Raw genomic sequence first — 19826 nt, 5'->3', positions numbered from 1 at the left:
AGTTGGGGGTTAGGTGGGGGGAGTTCTATCCTATACCACTGTGGCCATTAATCTTGATGAGCAGACAAACACAAAATGCATAGAAACCCTGGAAGTGGACTTTTCTTCTTGCTCAATATGACAGGATGCCTATTAATGGGCGAGTGGGAACATTTTAACACTTTAGATATAGAAACATAGAAATTTACAGCGCAGAAGGAGGCCATTTCAGCCCATGATATCCCTATTTTTCTAGCTGTAGTTGAATGGCATTCTAGCAATTTTTCCTGCTAGTTTTCATGTCAGCAATTTCATATCTTGTTGCACTCAGAAATTAGCACATTGATGTCAATTTGTCAGCTCCCAGAGACACATGAAAAATGTCAGGCATTTGGACTAGACAGCTAAAAGTGAGGTCCCTTGCCACCACTTAAACTGAACAGACAATGATTATGGCTGAGGAATGCTGGGATACCACTGATCCATTAATTCACGGGAATGAAAAATGAGCAGGCTGTTAATGGAAGTGACAACACTTACCTAAATAATATTCATGTATAATACTGTATTACCAATTTTCACCATCGGCATGACAAGTATGGCTATGTGCCGGTGCAGCAGACAGAGAAGAACAGAAGCTATAAAATAAGTTATTAATCCAAAGTGCGGAAATTCACAATGCAGAACAAATCAAGCTTTTAATTATCTGGTGATAAACTTTGAATGAAGGTATCAATTAAATTAGAATCCAGTAATTAGCTAATTGCAATATTTAGGGGCCAAGTGTCGGCCTGAGTTGCTCCTGTTTTTTTGGAGCAACTGGTTTAGAATTGAGCATCTTAGAAATTGCAATTCTCGGCATTTAGTTTGCTCCAGTTCTAGTCAGTTAGAACAGTTTCAGTTTGGAACAGATTTTCTTTTCAAAAAGGGGGCGTGTCCGGCCACTTACGCCCGTTTTGAAACTTTAGGCAGTGAAAACTTACTCCAAACTAACTTAGAATGGAGTAAGTGTAGATTTTTGTACGCTCAGAAAAACCTTGTCTACACTTAGAAAATCAGGCGTAGGTTACAAATCAGGCGTAGGGGGGGTTTACAAACATTAAACACTTCAGTTTTACAAATAAAGAGCCATCATCAATAATAAATGATAAATACATCAATAAATCAACCAATAAATCAATCAAAAAAAATTAATTAAAAAAAAAATTAAAACATCAATAAATAAAACATTTTCTACTTACCGATTGCAGCACAGGGAGTCCTCCAACAGCGTGCTGGGACGGCCCCCCCAGTGTGTCTCTGTCAGTGTCTCTATCTCTCTCTCTGTCTGTCTGTGTGTGTGTCTCTCACTCTCTGTCTGTCAGTGTCTGTGTTTCTGACAGCGAGGGGAGGGGGGTGGGGGGAGGTAGAGGGGGGTGGGGGGAGGAGGAGGAGAGAGGGGAGAGAAGAAGGAGGAAAGGGGGGAGAAGGGGGTAGGGGGGTAGGAGGAGAAGGGGGGATAAGGGGAGGGAGGGAGGGAGGGAAGGAGAGGGGAGGGAAGGAGAGAAGAGGGAAGGAGAGGAGATGAGAGGGAGGGAGAGAAGGAGAGGAGCGAGAGAGAGAACGGGCTGGGCCCAAGACTTTGGGCTGGATTTACAGGTAGGTGGCGTCGGATCCCGCGAGGTGGGGGGACGGAGTCGCGGAGGTCGGGCGGGGGGGGGGGTCCGCAGTGGCCGGGGGGGGGGGTGTCGCGGAGGTCGGTGGGGGATAGTCGCGGAGATCGGGTCGCCGGGGGGTGGGGGGGGGAGCGGAGGTCGGGTCGCCGGGGGGAGCAGAGGTCGGAGGGTGGGGAGAGCGGAGGTCGGGTCGGGGGGGTGGTGGGAGGTCGGGTTGGGTTGGGAGCGGGGATCGGGTCCGGTCCAGGGTGGGGGGGGGGGGAGCGGGAGTCAAGTCGGGTCGCGTCTGGTCGGGAGGGAGCTGGGCGTGGGAGATGAGCCTTATCCACGCAGCCCCAGTGAGGCCATTCGGCCAGGGCTAGGGGCTGCGTGCTTCGGGCCACCTCCCACAGTTTTGGGCGCCTGGAGCTACTGAACATGCGCGCCCACTGTAGCGCGCATGTGCAGAGGTCCCTGCACTGTTTTCAGCGCAAGGACCTGGCTCCGCCCCCCACAACTCATGCTGCGCCGCGCCCAGCTCCAGAGGACCTGCAGGGAACCGGAGAATAGGTGAGGTTTTTTTAAGCGCACTTTGTGGCGCGAAAAACGGGCATCCAGGTCCGGGCTGCGCTATTCTAGGCGCAGCCCGAAACGTGGGCCCTTAGTTTCTGTGGCCACGGTGGTGTTTAACATTATACTTCTGCAATTGAAGGATTTAGGTGTGTGGGCATGCAATCAGCCAGGGCATCCAGTCTTAGTTGTCTTTTTAAGAGAGAAAATTCTATGCTCGGTGTACTGTGTGAGAGATAATGCCATCTAGATCTATCTGGTCTCGGTACTAATTCTCCGCTGAATTGTCACTGAAAAAGGGCTTTCTACAGTTGTGCATTGTTCAATTCCTCAGGTCAAGCCACACCCCTTTTAATCATATATAATCCTGGTGAATATTCCCAATATCTATCATTTGGATTAACCCCCACCTCTCCAGAACAACAAGCCCTCACCAATTTGCTACTAATTGGAATAACTGACAGCTCATTCATGTGATCTGTGGCATCCTATATTGATCATCAATAATGTAGTTGCCCTTTATGAAAGGAGTGCTGAAAGATACTCAGCTTTAGGTTTTCTTGACTTCATACTATTCTTTGCATGACAACCGTATCTGTGAAAGTTGATGAGCAATAATGAGCTCCAGTTTACAATGTAAGCTGCAGTACCTTTTATTACTTTCTTTCATATTCTCATTGGATTGTGTTTCCAGCTGACAGAAAAAGGGTATAGCAAAATTGCAGGCACTTCTTATGCTATATGCTCCACTCAGATACAGGAATGTACTTCATTACTTTTTTTATTGCTTACAGCACAAAATAATGCACACCATTAAGTTTTTATGGCATCCTCAATCCCAGAGGTACAACTACGTTGCATGTGCTCTCTACTGTTTTCAAAACTTCCACCGCAAATTCATGGTGCCTCGAGGCAAGTGCTGTAGTTTGCTCCTCACAATTTTAAAACAAGCTTGAAGGGGATAAATTCGGGAGTGCTCACTTTTGGGCTCCCTCCCCGCCCGGCCCAGCGTTACTCCCCCATGCACGAATGGTGCGGTCCGAGGAGCCCCGGATATTGGGCCTTGGACCTCACCATACTGAAGGCAGTACTACGGGAGGAGGTAGGGACTCCCAAGTTTGGGCTGCTGCTCGAGATCTATTAGCCGGGGAGGAGTGATTGGGTGGGGGGGTTCAGGTTTGAGGTCGGTGGGGAGGATTCAGGCCATGGAGTCAGTATTGGAGGCCGGGGCGGAGCGATCAGGGCCCGGGGGATTGCTGGGGAACAGCTTGGAGGAGAAACAGCGGTGATCGGGATGGTGATGGTTACGACACCTTATTTTTATTTATTTAAGCAATGTTTAGGGTTGGGCCCTACTGCAATCAAAGTTGTAGTGGGGACCAGAAACAGGCATTAGACCTCTTATTTGCAGAGACAAATGGCCTGACACTTGCTTCAGGCATGGGTAAATGACACATCTTGTTTATCCTTACCCAATATAGTGGGTGGAGCTCTTCCGGTGGTAAATATGCGCAACTTCCTGCCCGCCATTTTAGGGCCTTGCGAGGCTGTGTAGCGCCTATAAAATGAGTGCTATGTGGCCCAATTTTACCTCATAAATCGCTACCGGGAATCGGTAGGAGTGGGTGTATATTGGAACTGTTAATTAGACTGATCAAATTGATAGCAAGCAGTGATCCACAGGCAAGAATTTTAACCCAGGCTGCTCTGTTGTATTTGCAGAAAGCAAAAAGTTAACAAATACAGGGGCCTTGTGGCTATATTAGACTTAACAAGTGGCTCAGCAGTATAAGATTTGGATCACAGGTCACACACAGATCACCCAAAGGGTCTTTGAGTTGTAAGGCATTTTATTAAAGAGCGGCACTTATAAGCACAATCCGACACAACAGTTGACTGAGATAGATATAGTAGACAGATAACCCGTGACAGATGAGAGCGATCTACAGCCCTGGAACAGAACGGACGGACGTTGAGACAGAACGGTGGTCTCGGAACAGTTCCTGAGCTGGTGGAGGTGTTAGGCCAAAGCCAGCATGGTGGGGTCCACTCAAAGATTTGAACTTGACCAAGGTGTTAGGCTGAAGCCCACATGAGATCCACCTTGAGGAAACTCTCTCCTCAGTCTGCATATTTCTCTCTCTCGGATGCCCATTTTTATACCTTATTTTGGTGGGCCGGAGTCTTGTTTCCCTTTCAAAAGACAGCTTGTTTATCTTTAAGGCTCCTTGCTAAATCCCTTATCGCCATAGTCAGACCTTGAAGGCCTGTTTTTCTGTTTCGAACTTAGCTCTCTGTATCTGCTAATTTGGGAAAAGTACTTCTTTTATAAATTATTTCTTTTATAATTTGCAATTTCTTCGGATTTATGATTTCTTACAGCAGTGTTATTGTAGATGGTGCTTTGATTGAGTTTTCAGTTGTGCGTCCACTTGTATCTTGCAGGGATCCCCTTCAAGAAAATAGCGGATTCCAGCATATGAGTTAAAATTCACAGAAATCAAAACTAACAAACAGTCTGCACATGTCTAGCCCCAATTTCCAACCCCTCCGAATTACAGTGACGGAATAAGTCAAAAATCAATTTTTATTACAAAGGATACTGGTGTTTTGGAGATTGCATTCTGCAATAGCGTCTTTTAAAAAACCATTGGTTTATGCTTACTAAGTTAAATTATATTTTTATTGCGTATAATTCTGGGACCTTTACTGGTGGTTTAAAGATTTGCAATTCTATCCATTTTTCTGTGAATCAGTGGCAAATGTCCGTTTATAAAAATGCAAATGCGTTGAAGCAACTTGCTCCCTTTGCAGCACAGTCTAGTTTATCATTAGCACGGCTTTTTTTCCGCACAAATTTCTGATTGCTGGAAAGAGATCTTTCCTCATTTTGTATTCATTCACCTGACTGGCTTGCTGCTCCTCCTCCTCCTCCTCCTCCTCCTCTTCTTTCAAAATGACGAGCCGACGCCTGGCCTTTTATCCGCTGAACATCGGAGCATGACACATCAGCGCAGCCCACTCGATTGCTTGTTTTGCTGTCTGGTGAACTCTGCTTCCACCTGCTGCCTTCTTGCACGCAGTCTGCTGTAATTGGTCCCCCGTCGATCAACTGCAAGGAGGATAATTAGGCAAGTGGGCTTGTTAGAATTTTCAGGGGAGTCGGCATCATGCTGGCAGCAGCTCATTCCACGCACGCAACTCTAGCAGATTGCAACACCCTCCCACCACTCTCCCGCCCCTGCCCCCACCCTCCCACCCCTCCTCCTCCCACCCCTCCTCCCACTCTCCCCCGCCCCCCCAATCCCTGCCCTCCCTCCCATCCCCGCGCCCCCCTCCAACCCCTGCCCCCCAATCCCTGCCCCTCCCCACCCCCGTGCCCCTCTCCCACCCCACCTCCCTGCCCCCTCCCAACCCGCGCCCCCTCCCACACCCCACTCCCTGCACCCCTCCCATCCCCGCGCCCCCCCTCCCCCCACCCTCCCACTCCCGCCCCAGCCCCAAGCCCCTCTCCAATCCGCCTCCCCGCCCCCTCGCCTCGCCCTAAGCACCCCCTCCCAACCCCCCACCCCCACCCAAGCCCCCCCTTCCACCCCCTCCCCCCCCACCCCAAGTCCATCCTGGCTCTTGTGATTTCCTTCAGTACCGAGCTAAACAGTAGACAGCTTTAATGTGGCGTACCCTAATTAGACTGCACATCAGGCACATATTCTACAGGAAACTTAGAATCCAGTCGTAGTTGGCTGCTGAGGATTATAAAATAAAACACCATTCTTTTATTTTTTTAAAAACAGTTCCTTGTGCTAAAATGGGGGGGAATCAAATGTCTTTGACTTTCAGTGGTTAGAAATCATGTTTAGGATGTCCACTGCACTTGCACATACTCCACAACTTGTTTTTTTTTAATTCAGCATCCAGCTTCTCGGCCAAGGTACCTAAGGCTGCATGTTGTGTTCTGGCTTTCTGTCGCTACTGTCTTTCTGTGGTAATTTGAGCTTCACGGCCATCACTGCAGTGCTCGGTGTCTCCAGCCAGAGATAAATGAAAGGATTTTGACTGAGACAGCAGGTATGGTATTTATTATCGAGCTGGATTTATTCCCTATGCCTGCTGGTGAGCGCTGCACATGTAGCTATCCGACCCATGGCACAATGCAAAAACACACTGCCTCCGTTGGAGTGCCTGTCATCAGTTCATGGTTATTTCTGAACCTCTAAAGTGGCTGCATTCAGTCCAGGGACCGCTTTCGAAGCAGTGTGCGCCTTATTAGTGTAATGATGTCAGCAAAGCAGAGATTTGAAAAATATCTGTCCACTGCATAAGAGTTGCAATAATAATATATTTTTAGATTGTGGCCACGACAATGACATACAGGTGGTTCTGTTCTGAACAATTACATCTTACGTATGAGGGCAGCGCCGCAAGGCCTGAAGTTTTCCTTTTTAAATTTACTGGTACGTGGTAAGGAAATGAAGGGCCCCGTCAGGGACTGACGGGCTACAGAGGAACATGCAACTGCATAACTTGCTCCAGATAAACCCCGTGTCCACAATTTATAAAACAAAGGTCAGTCTTCACATTTGAATTGAACTTTATCTGGGTTCTCATTGATTTTAGTTCGATTTGCCAGTCTGGAGAGAAACATCTTTGTCATGTATGTATGCTTGGGGTCCTAGCCACCAGGTGGCGCCACTGTCAGAGGTCATTGAGCTGTACGCACGTGTGTGCGGCCCAGGTATAAAAGGCAAGCCATCATGTAATGTAATCACTTTGGGCCCTAATAAAGCAAAGCTAGGTTTGTACCTGTGTTAGTTTACAGTATTCAGTCTGTTGAGTTATTACATACATAACAACCTTGCTCACTGGACCCTTCAGAGAGCCAGTTCATGAAACGAAAACTCTTAACTGCCCTCCGTTGGAAACCTTGAAAGGACACTGAATTTTTACCACTGATAAATAGAGGGTCTACTATGACAATACCCCACATCAGCTGTAGCTCAGTGGGTAGCACCCTTGCTTCTAAGTCAAAAGGTTGTGGGTTCAAGTCCCACTCCTCAGACTTGAGCATAAAATCTAGGTTGACACTTCAGGCAGTGCTGAGGGAGTGTTGCACTGTTAGAGGTGCCATCTTTTGGATGAGACGTTAAACCGAGAACACGCCTGCCCGATCAGGTGGACATACGAGATCCCATGGCACGTGGACATACGAGATCCCATGGCACTATTTCAAAGAACAGCTGGGGATTTATTCCCAGTGTCCTGGCCAACATTGATCCTTGAACATACACCACAAAAACAGATGATCTGGCCATTATCACATTGCTGTTTGTGGGACCTTACTGTGTGCAAATAGGCTGTCTCATTTTCTACATCAAAATAGTGGCTCAATTAAAAATAACTTTATTGGCTGTAAAGCGCTTTGGGACATCCTGAGGTCACAGAAGGTGGTTATACACTCTAAATGCCAGTCTTTCTTTCATGTACTGCACGTTCACTTTCTACTTCATTGCATGTGTGCAGAAGATGAATCGTTTTGTGCAGGTTCATTCAAATAAGGAAAGGTAGGCCTGGGAAGGGTGGCCTGATCACTGAACGGAGGAGCCCAGGGTGGCAATGACCCACACTATTTGTGTGGTTGGGGGGACAGCACTCCTGCTTCTCCCAGCCACATATCAATCATTTTAGAGTTAGCCATCAGGTTTTACTGAGCTGAGTATCTGCTGTGCATGGTCTGCCCAGTAGGCCCTCAGAACCGCAGGTAACGAGTGCTGAAGGTCGACCACCTCAGTTTTAACTCGACTGACCTATTTCTGCTGGGTGGAGGGAGTTAAAATTGCCCTTACCGTTTCTTAAAGGGGCAAACCAGATATTCGTGTCGAAAATATCGTTTCCTGAATTTTCATGCTGAATGCTTCAAATAACGTCCACTGTCATCTTTGCTTTGCTCCTTTCATTGTAAATAGAGGCCCAGAATTTGCTGTAGTAATAACGGTGAGGTTGTCAGCTGGGTAAATCAGTAAATTACTGGGTAAAACTGGCAGCAACTTCTAGTGTCCGCACATGCACAGTTCAACACGGAAATCCAGACGTTGCTGTCAGAGATACCCTGCTCCTCCACTTGGTGCGCTGTCACAGTCTTTGCTGATGGAATCAACACAGAAATCACTGATTTGGCGTAAACTAGCCTAATTACCCACTCTAATTATCACTGTAAATACCAGTGAAAAAGTTAATGTCATGTATCTCACACTACTGTATATAACTGTATCTTATCATGCTATACTTGACTGTAACTAGATATGACCTGTAACCACAAGCATACTTTACCACCAGGGGTGCACTTGCAGGAGACACTGCATACCTGTTCCACACAGGTATATAAAGGCAGGTCTCAGGCAAGTGTGGCACTCGAGAGCTGTGAAATAAAGGTGCAGGTCCAGAGTGACCTTGACTTTAGCATGTGCCTCGTATAAGTCTGTACTGCAGGGTCAGGACTTTACAGTGGCGACGAGTTACGGGATTACAGAAGCCACAGGATGGCTACCAACGGCTCAGATGAGAAATACGATGCTGGAGACAATTGGGATGACTTTATAGAAAGGCTCCAGCAAAGCTTTGTAACCAAAGACTGGTTGGGCGACGATAAGGCAGACAAGAGAAGAGCCCATCTCTTGACCAGCTGTGGCTCAAAAACATACGCCTGAATGAAGGACCTGCTGGCACCCGAGAAACCAGCAAGCAAGTCGTTTGAGGAGTTGAGCACACTGGTGAGAGACCACCTGAAGCCAGCGAGCAGCCTACACATGGCCAGACACAGGTTCTACAACTACAGACGCTGTGTGGGCCAGAGCATACCCGACTTTGTGGCGGAACTTCGGAGGCTGGTTAGTTTATGTGAGTTCTCCGATGAACTTAGGAGAGAAGTACTGAGAGACTTTTTTATTGAAGGAATAGGCCACGCAGGCATATTCCGAAAGCTTATGGAGACCAAGAACCTGACCCTAGAGGCAGCAGCATTGGTCGCACAGACATTCTTGGCAGGAGAAGAAGAACGAGGTTAATCTATACTGCGGGTACGACAACTAATGAAACATCGGAACAAGGGGTTCACAGCGTGAAACAAGCCGCTACCCCCACACACAGACAAAGGCAGGAGAGCAGGCCTTCAACAGCAGGCAGTGGCGCCAGAAGCCATCAAGGGCCACATGAACGGCCATTCACACCTCATCAACCCACAATGCGAGCAATCAACTACAGACTGAGAGAAGCTCAAGAGAGATCAGCCAGACGCAGCTCATCCTTCGGAAACAATGGAAGAGGTCTGTGCTGGAGATGTGGGGGAAGGCACTCAACAAGAGGGTGTCGATTTCAGCATGCTGTTTGCAGAAACTGCAACTATACAGGGCATCTGGCTCGCATGTGCAGGAAAACAGCAGCTCGGCTGGTATACGAATCGGAAAGGTCGGAAAGCGGACCAGAAGACGGTGGGGACAGTGCCCGGGACGCCGAAGTATAGCGGGTCAACACGATCAATGTCCACTGTTCTTACAACAAGACGCCTCCAATAATGATGAGGGTTCTACTCAATGGGATACCCGTCAACATGGAACTGGATACCGGAGCTCGTCAATCTCTCATGAGCGTCCAACAATTTGAACAGCTGTGGCCGCACAAAAGCAACAGACCAAAACTCACAAGGATCGACACCAAACTAAGGACCTACACCAAAGAAATTGTCCCAGTCCTTGGCAGCGCCATGCTCTCAGTCACACACAAAGGGACGGTGAACCGACTTCCCCTGTGGATTGTCCCTGGAGATCTCCCAGCATTGTTGGGGAGAAGCTGGCTGGCAAAACTAAATTGGAAATGGGGTGATGTTCACGCCATGTCGTCAGAGGAATGGACCTCCTGCTCAACAGTTCTAAGTCGTTTTGAACATCTCGTTTAGCCAGGTGTGGGCATCTTCAAAGGGGCTAAAGATAAAATCTACATCACACAGGATGCCAGACCGGTCCATCACAAGGCTAGAGCTGTGCCTTATGTGGTGAGGGAAAAGATTGAACACGAACTGGACCGGCTTCTGCGGGAAGGCATTATCTCACCCATAGAATTTAGCGACTGGGCAAGTCCCATCGTCCCTGTCATGAAGCCTGATGGATCCGTACGAATCTGTGGGGATTACAAGTCTACCATAAACAGAGTCTCCCTACAGGACCAATAACCGCTGCCCAGAGCGGAGGACCTATTTGCCACATTGGCTCGAGGAAAACTTTTCTCGAAACTAGATCTTACATCTGCATATATGACGCCAGAACTGACCGAAGAGTCGAAGCTACTCACCATCATCAACACACATCGAGGCCTTTTTAGGTACAATCGATGCCCATTCGGCATCAGGTCGGCAGCTGCTATATTCCAGCGCAACATGGAGAGTCTGCTCAAGTCCATCCCGGGGACGGTTGTGTTTCAAGATGACATACTCATCACGGGCAGGGACACCGACTCCCATCTCCGCAATTTGGAGGAAGTACTAAGTCGATTGGATCGGGTAGGCCTAAGAGTTAAGAAATCCAAGTGTCTTTTTCTCGCACCCGAGGTTGAATTTTTGGGCAGAAGGATTGCCACTGATGGAATCTGCCCAATAGAATCCAAAACCGAAGCAATTCGTCTGGCACCCAGGCCCCGGAATGTCTCGGAACTACGCGCGTTTCTCGGGCTACTCAATTACTTTAGGAACTTTATGCAGAACTTGAGCACACTGCTGGAGCCTCTTCCGTGCTACCCAGAAAGGGGTGCGATTGGTTTTGGGAGGACGCCCAAGAACGCGCCTTCAATAAGGCACGCAACCTTCTATGTTCCAAAAGTGTTTTAGCTTTTTTTGACCCAGGTAAAAAGCTAGTTCTTACATGTGATGCGTCAGTGTACGGGGTCGGGTGCGTTTTACAGCATGTCAATGATGCAGGTAAATTACAACCCATTGCTTATGCTTCCAGGTCACTTTCGCGGGCGGAGCGCGGGTACGGTATGGTTGAGAAGGAGGCGCTCGCGTGCGTGTACGGTGTCAAAAAGATGCACCAATACCCTTTCGGGGCCAAGTTCGCATTAGAAACCGACCACAAACCCCTCACGTCCCTGCTATCCGAGTGCAAGGCAATAAACGTCAACGCCTCGGTGCGCATTCAGCGGTGGGCAATCATGCTGGCGTCTTACCACTACACAATAAGGCACAGACCAAGCACAGAAAACTGTGCCGACGTGCTTAGCAGGCTACCCCTGGCGACCACGGAAGGGTCCGACGAACAGGACTGTGAGATGGTCATGGCAATCAATGCCTTTGAATCCACAGGTTCGCCCATGACGGCTCGCCAAATCAGAGCCTGGACGACCAGCGACCCCACATTATCCTTCGTCAAAAGATGTGTTTTAATTGGTGACTGGGCAGAGGCTCGCGATGCCTGCCCCGAGGAGATCAAACCTTTCCATAGGCGCATACATGAACTATCACTACAGGCAGACTGCCTGATGTGGGGCAGCCGAGTAGTTATGCCCTTGCGAAGCAGAGAGGCGTTTGTCCGGGAACTCCACCACGAGCACCCGTGGATCATCCTTATGAAGGCCATAGCCAGATCCCATGTCTGGTGGCCTGGCATTGACTCGGACTTGGAGCTCTGCGTCCGGCGGTGCACCATTTGTGCCCAACTCAGTAATGCCCCCAGGGAGGCTCCCCTAAGCCCCTGGCCCTGGCCCACCAAACCATGGTCGCGGGTGCATGTAGACTATGCGGGCCCATTCATGGGCAAAATGTTCCTCGTAGTCGTCGATGCATTTTCAAAGTGGATCGAGTGCACCATTTTAAACTCGAGCACCACCTCCACCACTGTGGAGAGCCTTAGAACCATATTTGCAACGCACAGCATTCCTGATATATTGGTCAGTGATAATGGTCCGTGCTTCACCAGCGCAGAATTTCAAGATTTTATCGTTGACCACGGCATAAATCATGTTAAGACGGCACCGTTCAGGCCGGCCTACAATGGCTAGGCGGAGTGAGCAGTGCAAATCGTTAAACAAGGCATGCTAAAAATCCAAGGTCCCACGCTGCAGAGCCGCCTGTCGCGACTGCTGCTGGCATACAGATCTCGTCCGCATTCGTTGACTGGGGTTCCCCCCATGCAACTATTGATGAAATGGACCTTAAAGACTAGGCTCTTGTTAATCCTCCCAGACATGCATGAAATTGTTGAGGCAAAGCGTCGGAAGCTAACTGAGTACTATGACCGAAGTTCGAGGGGGAGGTGGAATGAGACAGGGGACAAAGTGTTTGTACTAAACTATGGCAGGGGTCCCAAATGGCTTGCAGGGACAGTAACAAGCAAGGAAGGAAACAGGCTACTGGTTGTACAAATGGACAATGGCCAAACCTGCTGGAGGCATGTAGACCAAGTACAAAGTAGATTCACCAACAACACTGCAGAACCAGAGGCAGACTACAATGTGGAACTCACACCACACCTGGTGGACAGACAGAGGGAACAACCCGAGGAAAGGGCAGTCTCAACAGACAGCCCAGGCAAGATAACAGCAATCATACTGAACGAAACAGACAGCCCAGGTGAGATACCAGCAATCACACCGAAAGAAAAACAGGCACCAAGGCAAACAACTGAACCACAACTAAGACGCTCCATGCGAGGGCGTAGACCATCTGAGAGACTGAATCTATAAAGACAATCAGACCTTGGGGGAGGGTGATGTCATGTATCTCACACTACTATCTATAACTGTATCTTACCATGCTATACATGACTGTAACTAGATATGATCTGTAACCACAAGCATACTTTACCACCAGGGGTGCACTTGCAGGAGACACTGCATACCTGTTCCACATAGGTATATCAAGGCAGGTCCCAGGCAAGTGTGGCACTCGAGAGCTGTGAAATAAAGGTGCAGGTCCAGCGTGATCTTGACTTCAGCATGTGCCTCATGTAAGTCTGTACTGCAGGGTCAGGACTTTACAGTTAAGCCTTGTTCAGTCAGGAGTAACTGCGTTTTTAACGGTGTACTAAGACATATTTACTGCTGAACAATTGCTGTGACCATGAAAAATCAATTTTAGAAGCGTGGAATCAGTCTCATTCCCTCAGAAGAAAGTTAAAAATATACATATTTTTAAAATTTGTGTTTTGCTATTTAATTTTTTCCCCTAATCCCACGCGAGTGTCCCAATCTTTATTTTGCTTTCTGTACAATTATTTAAATGTAATGTATATTTCCTGCTTTTTACTTCCTGCTTTGCCGTCTGTGAGAACCCTTCAATCTGATTGGTTGATCACCCTCCCCATTCCTGGATGCCATAGATCCCCTGCAGAAGGGGCTGAATTCAAACTGACGTCAGAATAGAGGAAGTCTGTGCTCGAGAGCCCTCTACAACTTTGTGGGCAGATTTTTTCTAGGTGACTGGTGAGCACCATTCACCATCATCATAGGCAGTCGCTCAGAGTCGAGGATGACTTGCTTCCACTCTCATAGTGAGTTCTCGGGACTGAAGAGTCCAATGCGGGACCTACAGTCACTGTGGGGCAGACAGTGGTTGAAGGAAAGGATGGTCAGGGAGCCTGGGTTGATGCACGCTCCTTCCGCTGTCCACGCTTGGTTTCTGCTTGTTCTCTGCGATGGGACTCGAGGTGATCAGTGCCCTCCCGGATGCTCTTCCTCCACTTTGGGCGGTCGCGGGCCAGGGATTCCCAAGAGTCGGTGGGGATGTTGCACTTTGTCAAGGAGGCTTTGAGGGGTCCTTGAAGCATTTCCTCTACCCATCTGGGTCTCGCCTGTCGTCTCGAAGCTCTGCATAGAGCACTTGCTTTGGGAGTCCCGTGTCGGGCTTGTGGATGATGTGGCCTGCCTAATGGAGCTGATCGAGCGTGGTCAATGCTTCCATGCTGGGGATGTTGGCCTGAGCAAGTACACTGACATTGGTGTGTCTGTCCTGCCAATGAATTTGCTGAGGCAGCACTGGTGGTACTGGTGGCTCGTGCCGTTCCTTCACTGCTGACAGCAAAATCCGGGCCAATGACAAATACCCAATACATAATGTAATTGGGATGCATTGATGCTATCTGGGAAAAGAAGTATTGATATTTTTTTTAAATGCTGGGTATTTAGGGCTTCAAGCTTGGGAACTTTGAATAACGACATTATTTTAACTGAATTGGTCACTACAATTAGATCGAGTCTCTGGGGTATTTACCTCAAGTGACCAGTTAGCAATTTTGTGGTTGACCATTGTGTCATTGACCATTTGGTTGTTTTGATCATATGTTTGAGTCATACAGATGCTTAAAGGCTATTTTTCTTTCAAGCGTTCTGTGAGGAAGGCTGCAGGAATGGCGGAAGCTGTGTTGCCCCACAGATGTGTGCCTGTCCACCTGGATTCACAGGAAGTGGCTGCCAGACAGGTAAGGTTAACATTCATTCACTTACTCAGTTTATGCCAGCAAATCGACACTGGATTTTGAAGTTAAATGGACTGAGATTGAGGTCAGGTATGGTTCATCCTCTCCTGAGAGGGTAAACAAGTTTATAATAACCTACGCTATGCGGATACAATTTATTTTACCATGAGCTAGTTGAACTCCACCTGCTTCTAATTACTTTCATTATTGTTGTAAATGGTTGGCCTGTCTGAATATAACATAGACTGGACAATGAACAATCTCATTTTAAGATTATATTTTACCTGCTGCCATTTATCAAAAGTTCCCCAAATCTTCACTAAACAAGGTATTGCTGGGATATTTTCTCTCTCCAGATCTCTTGGGAAATCTTTGATCCTTTTTGATAGCATCACAGCTTCCAGCATTCCCAATATATTGCTCAATCAATCCTTTGTTTCTACAGAATCATATCTAATTGTCCCTATTCATTTCAATGACTTTCTCTTTAAACTTATGTTTATTGCCCCTTGTGTAATATATTTCTATCTGAATTCCCCCCGTACTCACAATTTGTAGTTATGTCCTCTCGTTTTCAAACTTTTGCCCATGTGAATTTTTTTTTTTACTGGATCAACAATAACAGTCCTCCATTATTTTGAAAATTTCTCAAGGTTCCCCTCTTCTCCAGTTGGCAACAAAACCATCCAAATTTCCTCAGCCTTAACGCATGACTCAGATTCCTGAAGCTGGGCATCTTCCTCTTCCTCTGTAGCAACCTTTGAAGGGCCACAGTTTATTTTCTTTGGCAAATAAGACTCCACATGGTATTTCTGAAGTGATCTAACCAGCATCTTATACAACAACAGTATCATCTACTTTGATAGTCCATCACTCAAGCCAAAATTAATTTCACAAGAACAACATCCCGAAATTTCCTCGGAGCTGCTGCCGTAACCTCGCCAGGAGTCCAACGGAAACCCTGTTGACACTTGTAGGTGGTGCTTCTGCTGCACCTCCGTGAAGTTACGGCAGCGGAGCGACAGCAGTTCTGAGCAATTTCCTGGTCAATGACAGCCAAGTGCCTACAGAAAGGTATACGAAATGCTGCTCACTGCAAATCATTAGGAGTGAAGCTATCGTAAATAATATCAACTGCCGCACATAAACATCGGTTGAAGCAACAGCTCACAATGATGAAGAAATTATAATGTACCTTCCAAAAAGAACCAAAGAATTCTAAAACAACTAATTATTGCCCTAAATATAATAATGGCCCAGAACGTGTGGTCCTGATGATGGTAAACCGGCACTGTTCACTGTCATTACGACTTTGCAACTGACCGCAGCTTCAGCATTTAGTGCATGTGCAGCCTAGCGCAGAAATCCTGAAGTTGCAGTCTGTCACTTGCTCCTCCCTGCCGCCATCCCCCACCCCCTGCTCCTGCCACTCCTCGAACCAGCAATCACTGATCTAACAAAAACGTCCCCTTTTGCGAACAAATATCACTGTTGGAAACCCATTCAAATGAGGTGTAACTGGGTTTTTAACGGTGATCTGAGTACTAACTACTGATAAATAGCTGTTCTGGCTCTGAAAAACTAAATTTATATTAAAAATTATTAGATTTTAAAATGAAACTTTTTAAAGTTTGTTCATGATCTACCTCAACCCAATGTGTATGTCCCAATCTTCATTTCAAATCTGTGTAATTTTTTTTTGAAGTAATTGATCATTAGTGCTTTCTGTTTCCTGGTTCACTGTCTGAGAATTCTGCAATGTGATGTCACAGCAGCTGTGGGATTCCCATTACACTACGTTGATTTCAACTGCATGTCGGAAAAGCCAAACATCTCGCCACAGAGATCGCAAGATCTTTGTGGGAAGCTTACTTCGGGACCAGAGGCAAATGCCTTTGCCACACCGCTGACCACGAATTACGGGCCAATAATTTTGCATCAATGGCTACAAATTCTAAGAATGTTCATTGAAAGCCTCCAACAGTTGACTATAAAGGTCACGATATAGCAAGATATTTTGACATTAAAAACCCACAACTGTTAACTATGGGTTTCATTGATACCTTTTTAGATGCTAAATGTATTTCATATAAAAATTATTATATGAGGTATTTTGCTTTCTTTGCTGCCGAAGAGAGCCATGTCACAATCAGTGTCAATTATGTTAGTTGCACACAAACAAAAAGTTGGATAGTTTTACGACTGAAAGTATCGAAAGGGATAATAGAATGAGAAAAGTCCCTTGGGCCTCGACTATTTCTAAGAATAATCAAAGTATTATAGAGGGGATGTTACAGGCAAATAACTACTGAATGAATAACAGTGGCAATGGGGTCAGTTAAAGAAGAGCACCCAGCACCTCTAAGATTTATAGTTTTACAAAATTAACATTATCATTTATTGGGCAATTTCAAAAATGCCAACCACATGGAATGACATTTAAATAACTTAATTATTCTATGGTGAGGCAACTCATACATTTCTAATTAAAGGAACAAGATTTTATTTTACCATGTATAAAATACATTGGCCCAGATTTTCGGTGACTCATGACTGCTTGCGTGGTGCGTATGCAGCCATAAGTACCTCGCAAGTTCCGTGTTTATACATGGGCTGCGTATGCGTGAAAACCCGGAACTTGCGATCTTCTTGACAGATCCTCAGCATCCCCGGGAACTGGTCATCCACTGGTGGAGAGTTGGGCTTTCGCTGGGGCGAGAGTTGCCCAGCAACTGCCCATGAAACCCTTGTGCATGATAAAAGCAGGCATAAGGCCTTCTAAGAGTGAATATAAATATTTAAATAATAAAAAAAAATCATTTTAACATTCACAATCGTGTAAAATAAGTTTGTGTTATTTTTGGCCCCATAAAAAATGTTGAAATTTATTTTTCAAAAATTTAAATCTTTGCTTTAAATGTTTAATAGAATTGTATTTTAGTTAATTTTAAACAGGTAATGTTTTTTTAAAAAACATTTCAGTGTTGTGCACATGTATGTTTTGGGTGATTCCTATTAAGCTTGTACGTAAATGGAATCGTCATAAGCATAATGGGAATCCCCTTTCTGATTGGTTGGGCTGGCCCACGTGATTCCAGGGGCGCTTGCGAACCGCCTGCACCCCTGGGGTATGTGGGCCTTTACGCAGGCCTATGCGTAGAGGCCCATGAGCGCGAGGTTACGTGGATCCAGGATCATCGGATCGTGCCCTGGCAGCCCAATAAGACTTAAAAAATATAATTTTTGTTGCAACTTAATTCTTTTCATTTTACCTTGGTAACTGAAACATTTGTCTTCATGCCATCCTCCTTCACCCAGAAAGTGCCAACTTAAACTGGCACACGTCTCTGCAGTGGTTGCAACCACCTCACATCCAATTTGCAGTTGTGAGCCTAAGCATTGAAGGTAATTCACCACCAGAGAATAAAACCTGAGCATGGTCCTGACCTACATTCTGACAAGCTTTTCAGCAAGAGTCACTTCGAGTGCTCAGACTGATTTTTATCTTGCATTCCAATCCTGGATTGTTGTGTGGGTGTTGCTCATCACTACTCCAATTCTGGTCTCTTGCGTATCCCCGATGTCTATCACTGCACCATTAGGGCCATGCATTGGTCCTAAGCTCTGGAATTTCTTCCCTAAACCTCTCCGTCTCTCTACCTCTCTCTCCTCCTTTAAGACGCTCCTTTAAACCTACCTCTTTGACCAATATCTCTTTATGTGGCTCGGTGTCAAATGTTGTCTGATGATGCTCTTGTGAAGCACTTTAGAATGTTTTACCATGTTAAAGATGCTATATAAATGCAAGTTGCTGCTGTTGTATAGTCATGGTCTTGCTGGCGCCATCTTCTGACTCCTCATTCAGAATTTGGCCAGGCTGAACCCTGATTTGTTCATTATTTAATACTACTATTATAATCTACCAAAATTCTCTGGACTCTGGGGAGGTACCAGCGGATTGGAAAGCAGCTAATGTAACGCCTCTGTTTAAAAAAGGGGGCAGACAAAAGGCAGGTAACTATAGGCCGGTTAGTTTAACATCTGTAGTGGGGAAAATGCTTGAAGCTATCATTAAGGAAGAAATAGCGGGACATCTCGATAGGAATAATGCAATCAAGCAGACGCAACATGAATTCACGAAGGGGAAATCATGTTTAACTAATTTACTGGAATTCTTTGAGGATATAACGAGCATGGTGGATAGAGGTGTACCGATGGATGTGGTGTATTTAGATTTCCAAAAGGCATTCGATAAGGTGCCACACAAAAGGTTACTGCAGAAGATAAAGGTACGGGGAGTCAGAGGAAATGTATTAGCATGGATCGAGAATTGGCTGGCTAACAGAAAGCAGAGAGTCAGGGTAAATGGGTCCTTTTCGGGTTGGAAATCAGTGATTAGTGGTGTGCCACAGGGATCGGTGCTGGGACCACAACTGTTTATAATATACATAGATGACCTGGAAGAGGGGACAGAGTGTAGTGTAACAAAATTTGCAGATGACACAAAGATTAGTGGGAAAGCGGGTTGTGCAGAGGACACAGAGAGGCTGCAAAGAGATTTAGATAGGTTAAGCGAATGGGCTAAAGTTTGGCAGATGGAATACAATGTCGGAAAGTGTGAGGTCATCCACCTTGGGAAAAAAAACAGTAAAAGGAAATATTATTTGAATGGGGAGAAATTACAACATGCTGAGGTGCAGAGGGACCTGGGGGTCCTTGTGCATGAATCCCAAAAAGTTAGTTTGCAGGTGCAGCAGGTAATCAGGGGAGGGCATCAAACATGAAATTAGGGGTGCGTGCAATAAAGGTGCAGCAGTTATAATGGGTGACTTTAATATGCACATAGATTGGGCTAACCAAACTGGAAGCAATACGGTGGAGGAGGATTTTCTGGAGTGCATAAGGGATGGTTTTTTAGACCAATATGTCGAGGAACCAACTAGGGGGGAGGCCTTCTTAGACTGGGTGTTATGTAATGAGAGAGGATTAATTAACAATCTCATTGTGCGAGGCCCCTTGGGGAAGAGTGACCATAATATGGTGGAATTCTGCATTGGGATGGAGAATGAAACAGTTAATTCAGAGACCATGGTCCAGAACTTAAAGAAGGCTAACTTTGAAGGTATGAGGCGTGAATTGGCTGGGATGGATTGGCAAATGATACTTAAGGGGTTGACTGTGGATGGGC

General features: G+C 46.4%; 1 protein-coding gene across 1 annotated transcript in view; it reads left to right on the top strand.

Moving 5' to 3' along the window:
- LOC139280163 (protein kinase C-binding protein NELL1-like) overlaps positions 1 to 19826 on the top strand; it is a 1006941-nt gene that overhangs the window by 692993 nt on the left and 294122 nt on the right. Inside the window, exon 15 of the mRNA XM_070899716.1 lies at positions 14546 to 14641. Coding sequence (XP_070755817.1) covers positions 14546 to 14641 — 96 coding nt within the window. The remainder of the gene's footprint in view (positions 1 to 14545; positions 14642 to 19826) is intronic.

Source organism: Pristiophorus japonicus, chromosome 14 (genome assembly GCF_044704955.1).
Source record: "Pristiophorus japonicus isolate sPriJap1 chromosome 14, sPriJap1.hap1, whole genome shotgun sequence".
NCBI lineage: Eukaryota > Metazoa > Chordata > Chondrichthyes > Pristiophoridae > Pristiophorus > Pristiophorus japonicus.
The sequence above is the reverse complement of the archived record's forward strand: the minus strand, read 5'-3'. Positions and strand labels throughout refer to the sequence as shown.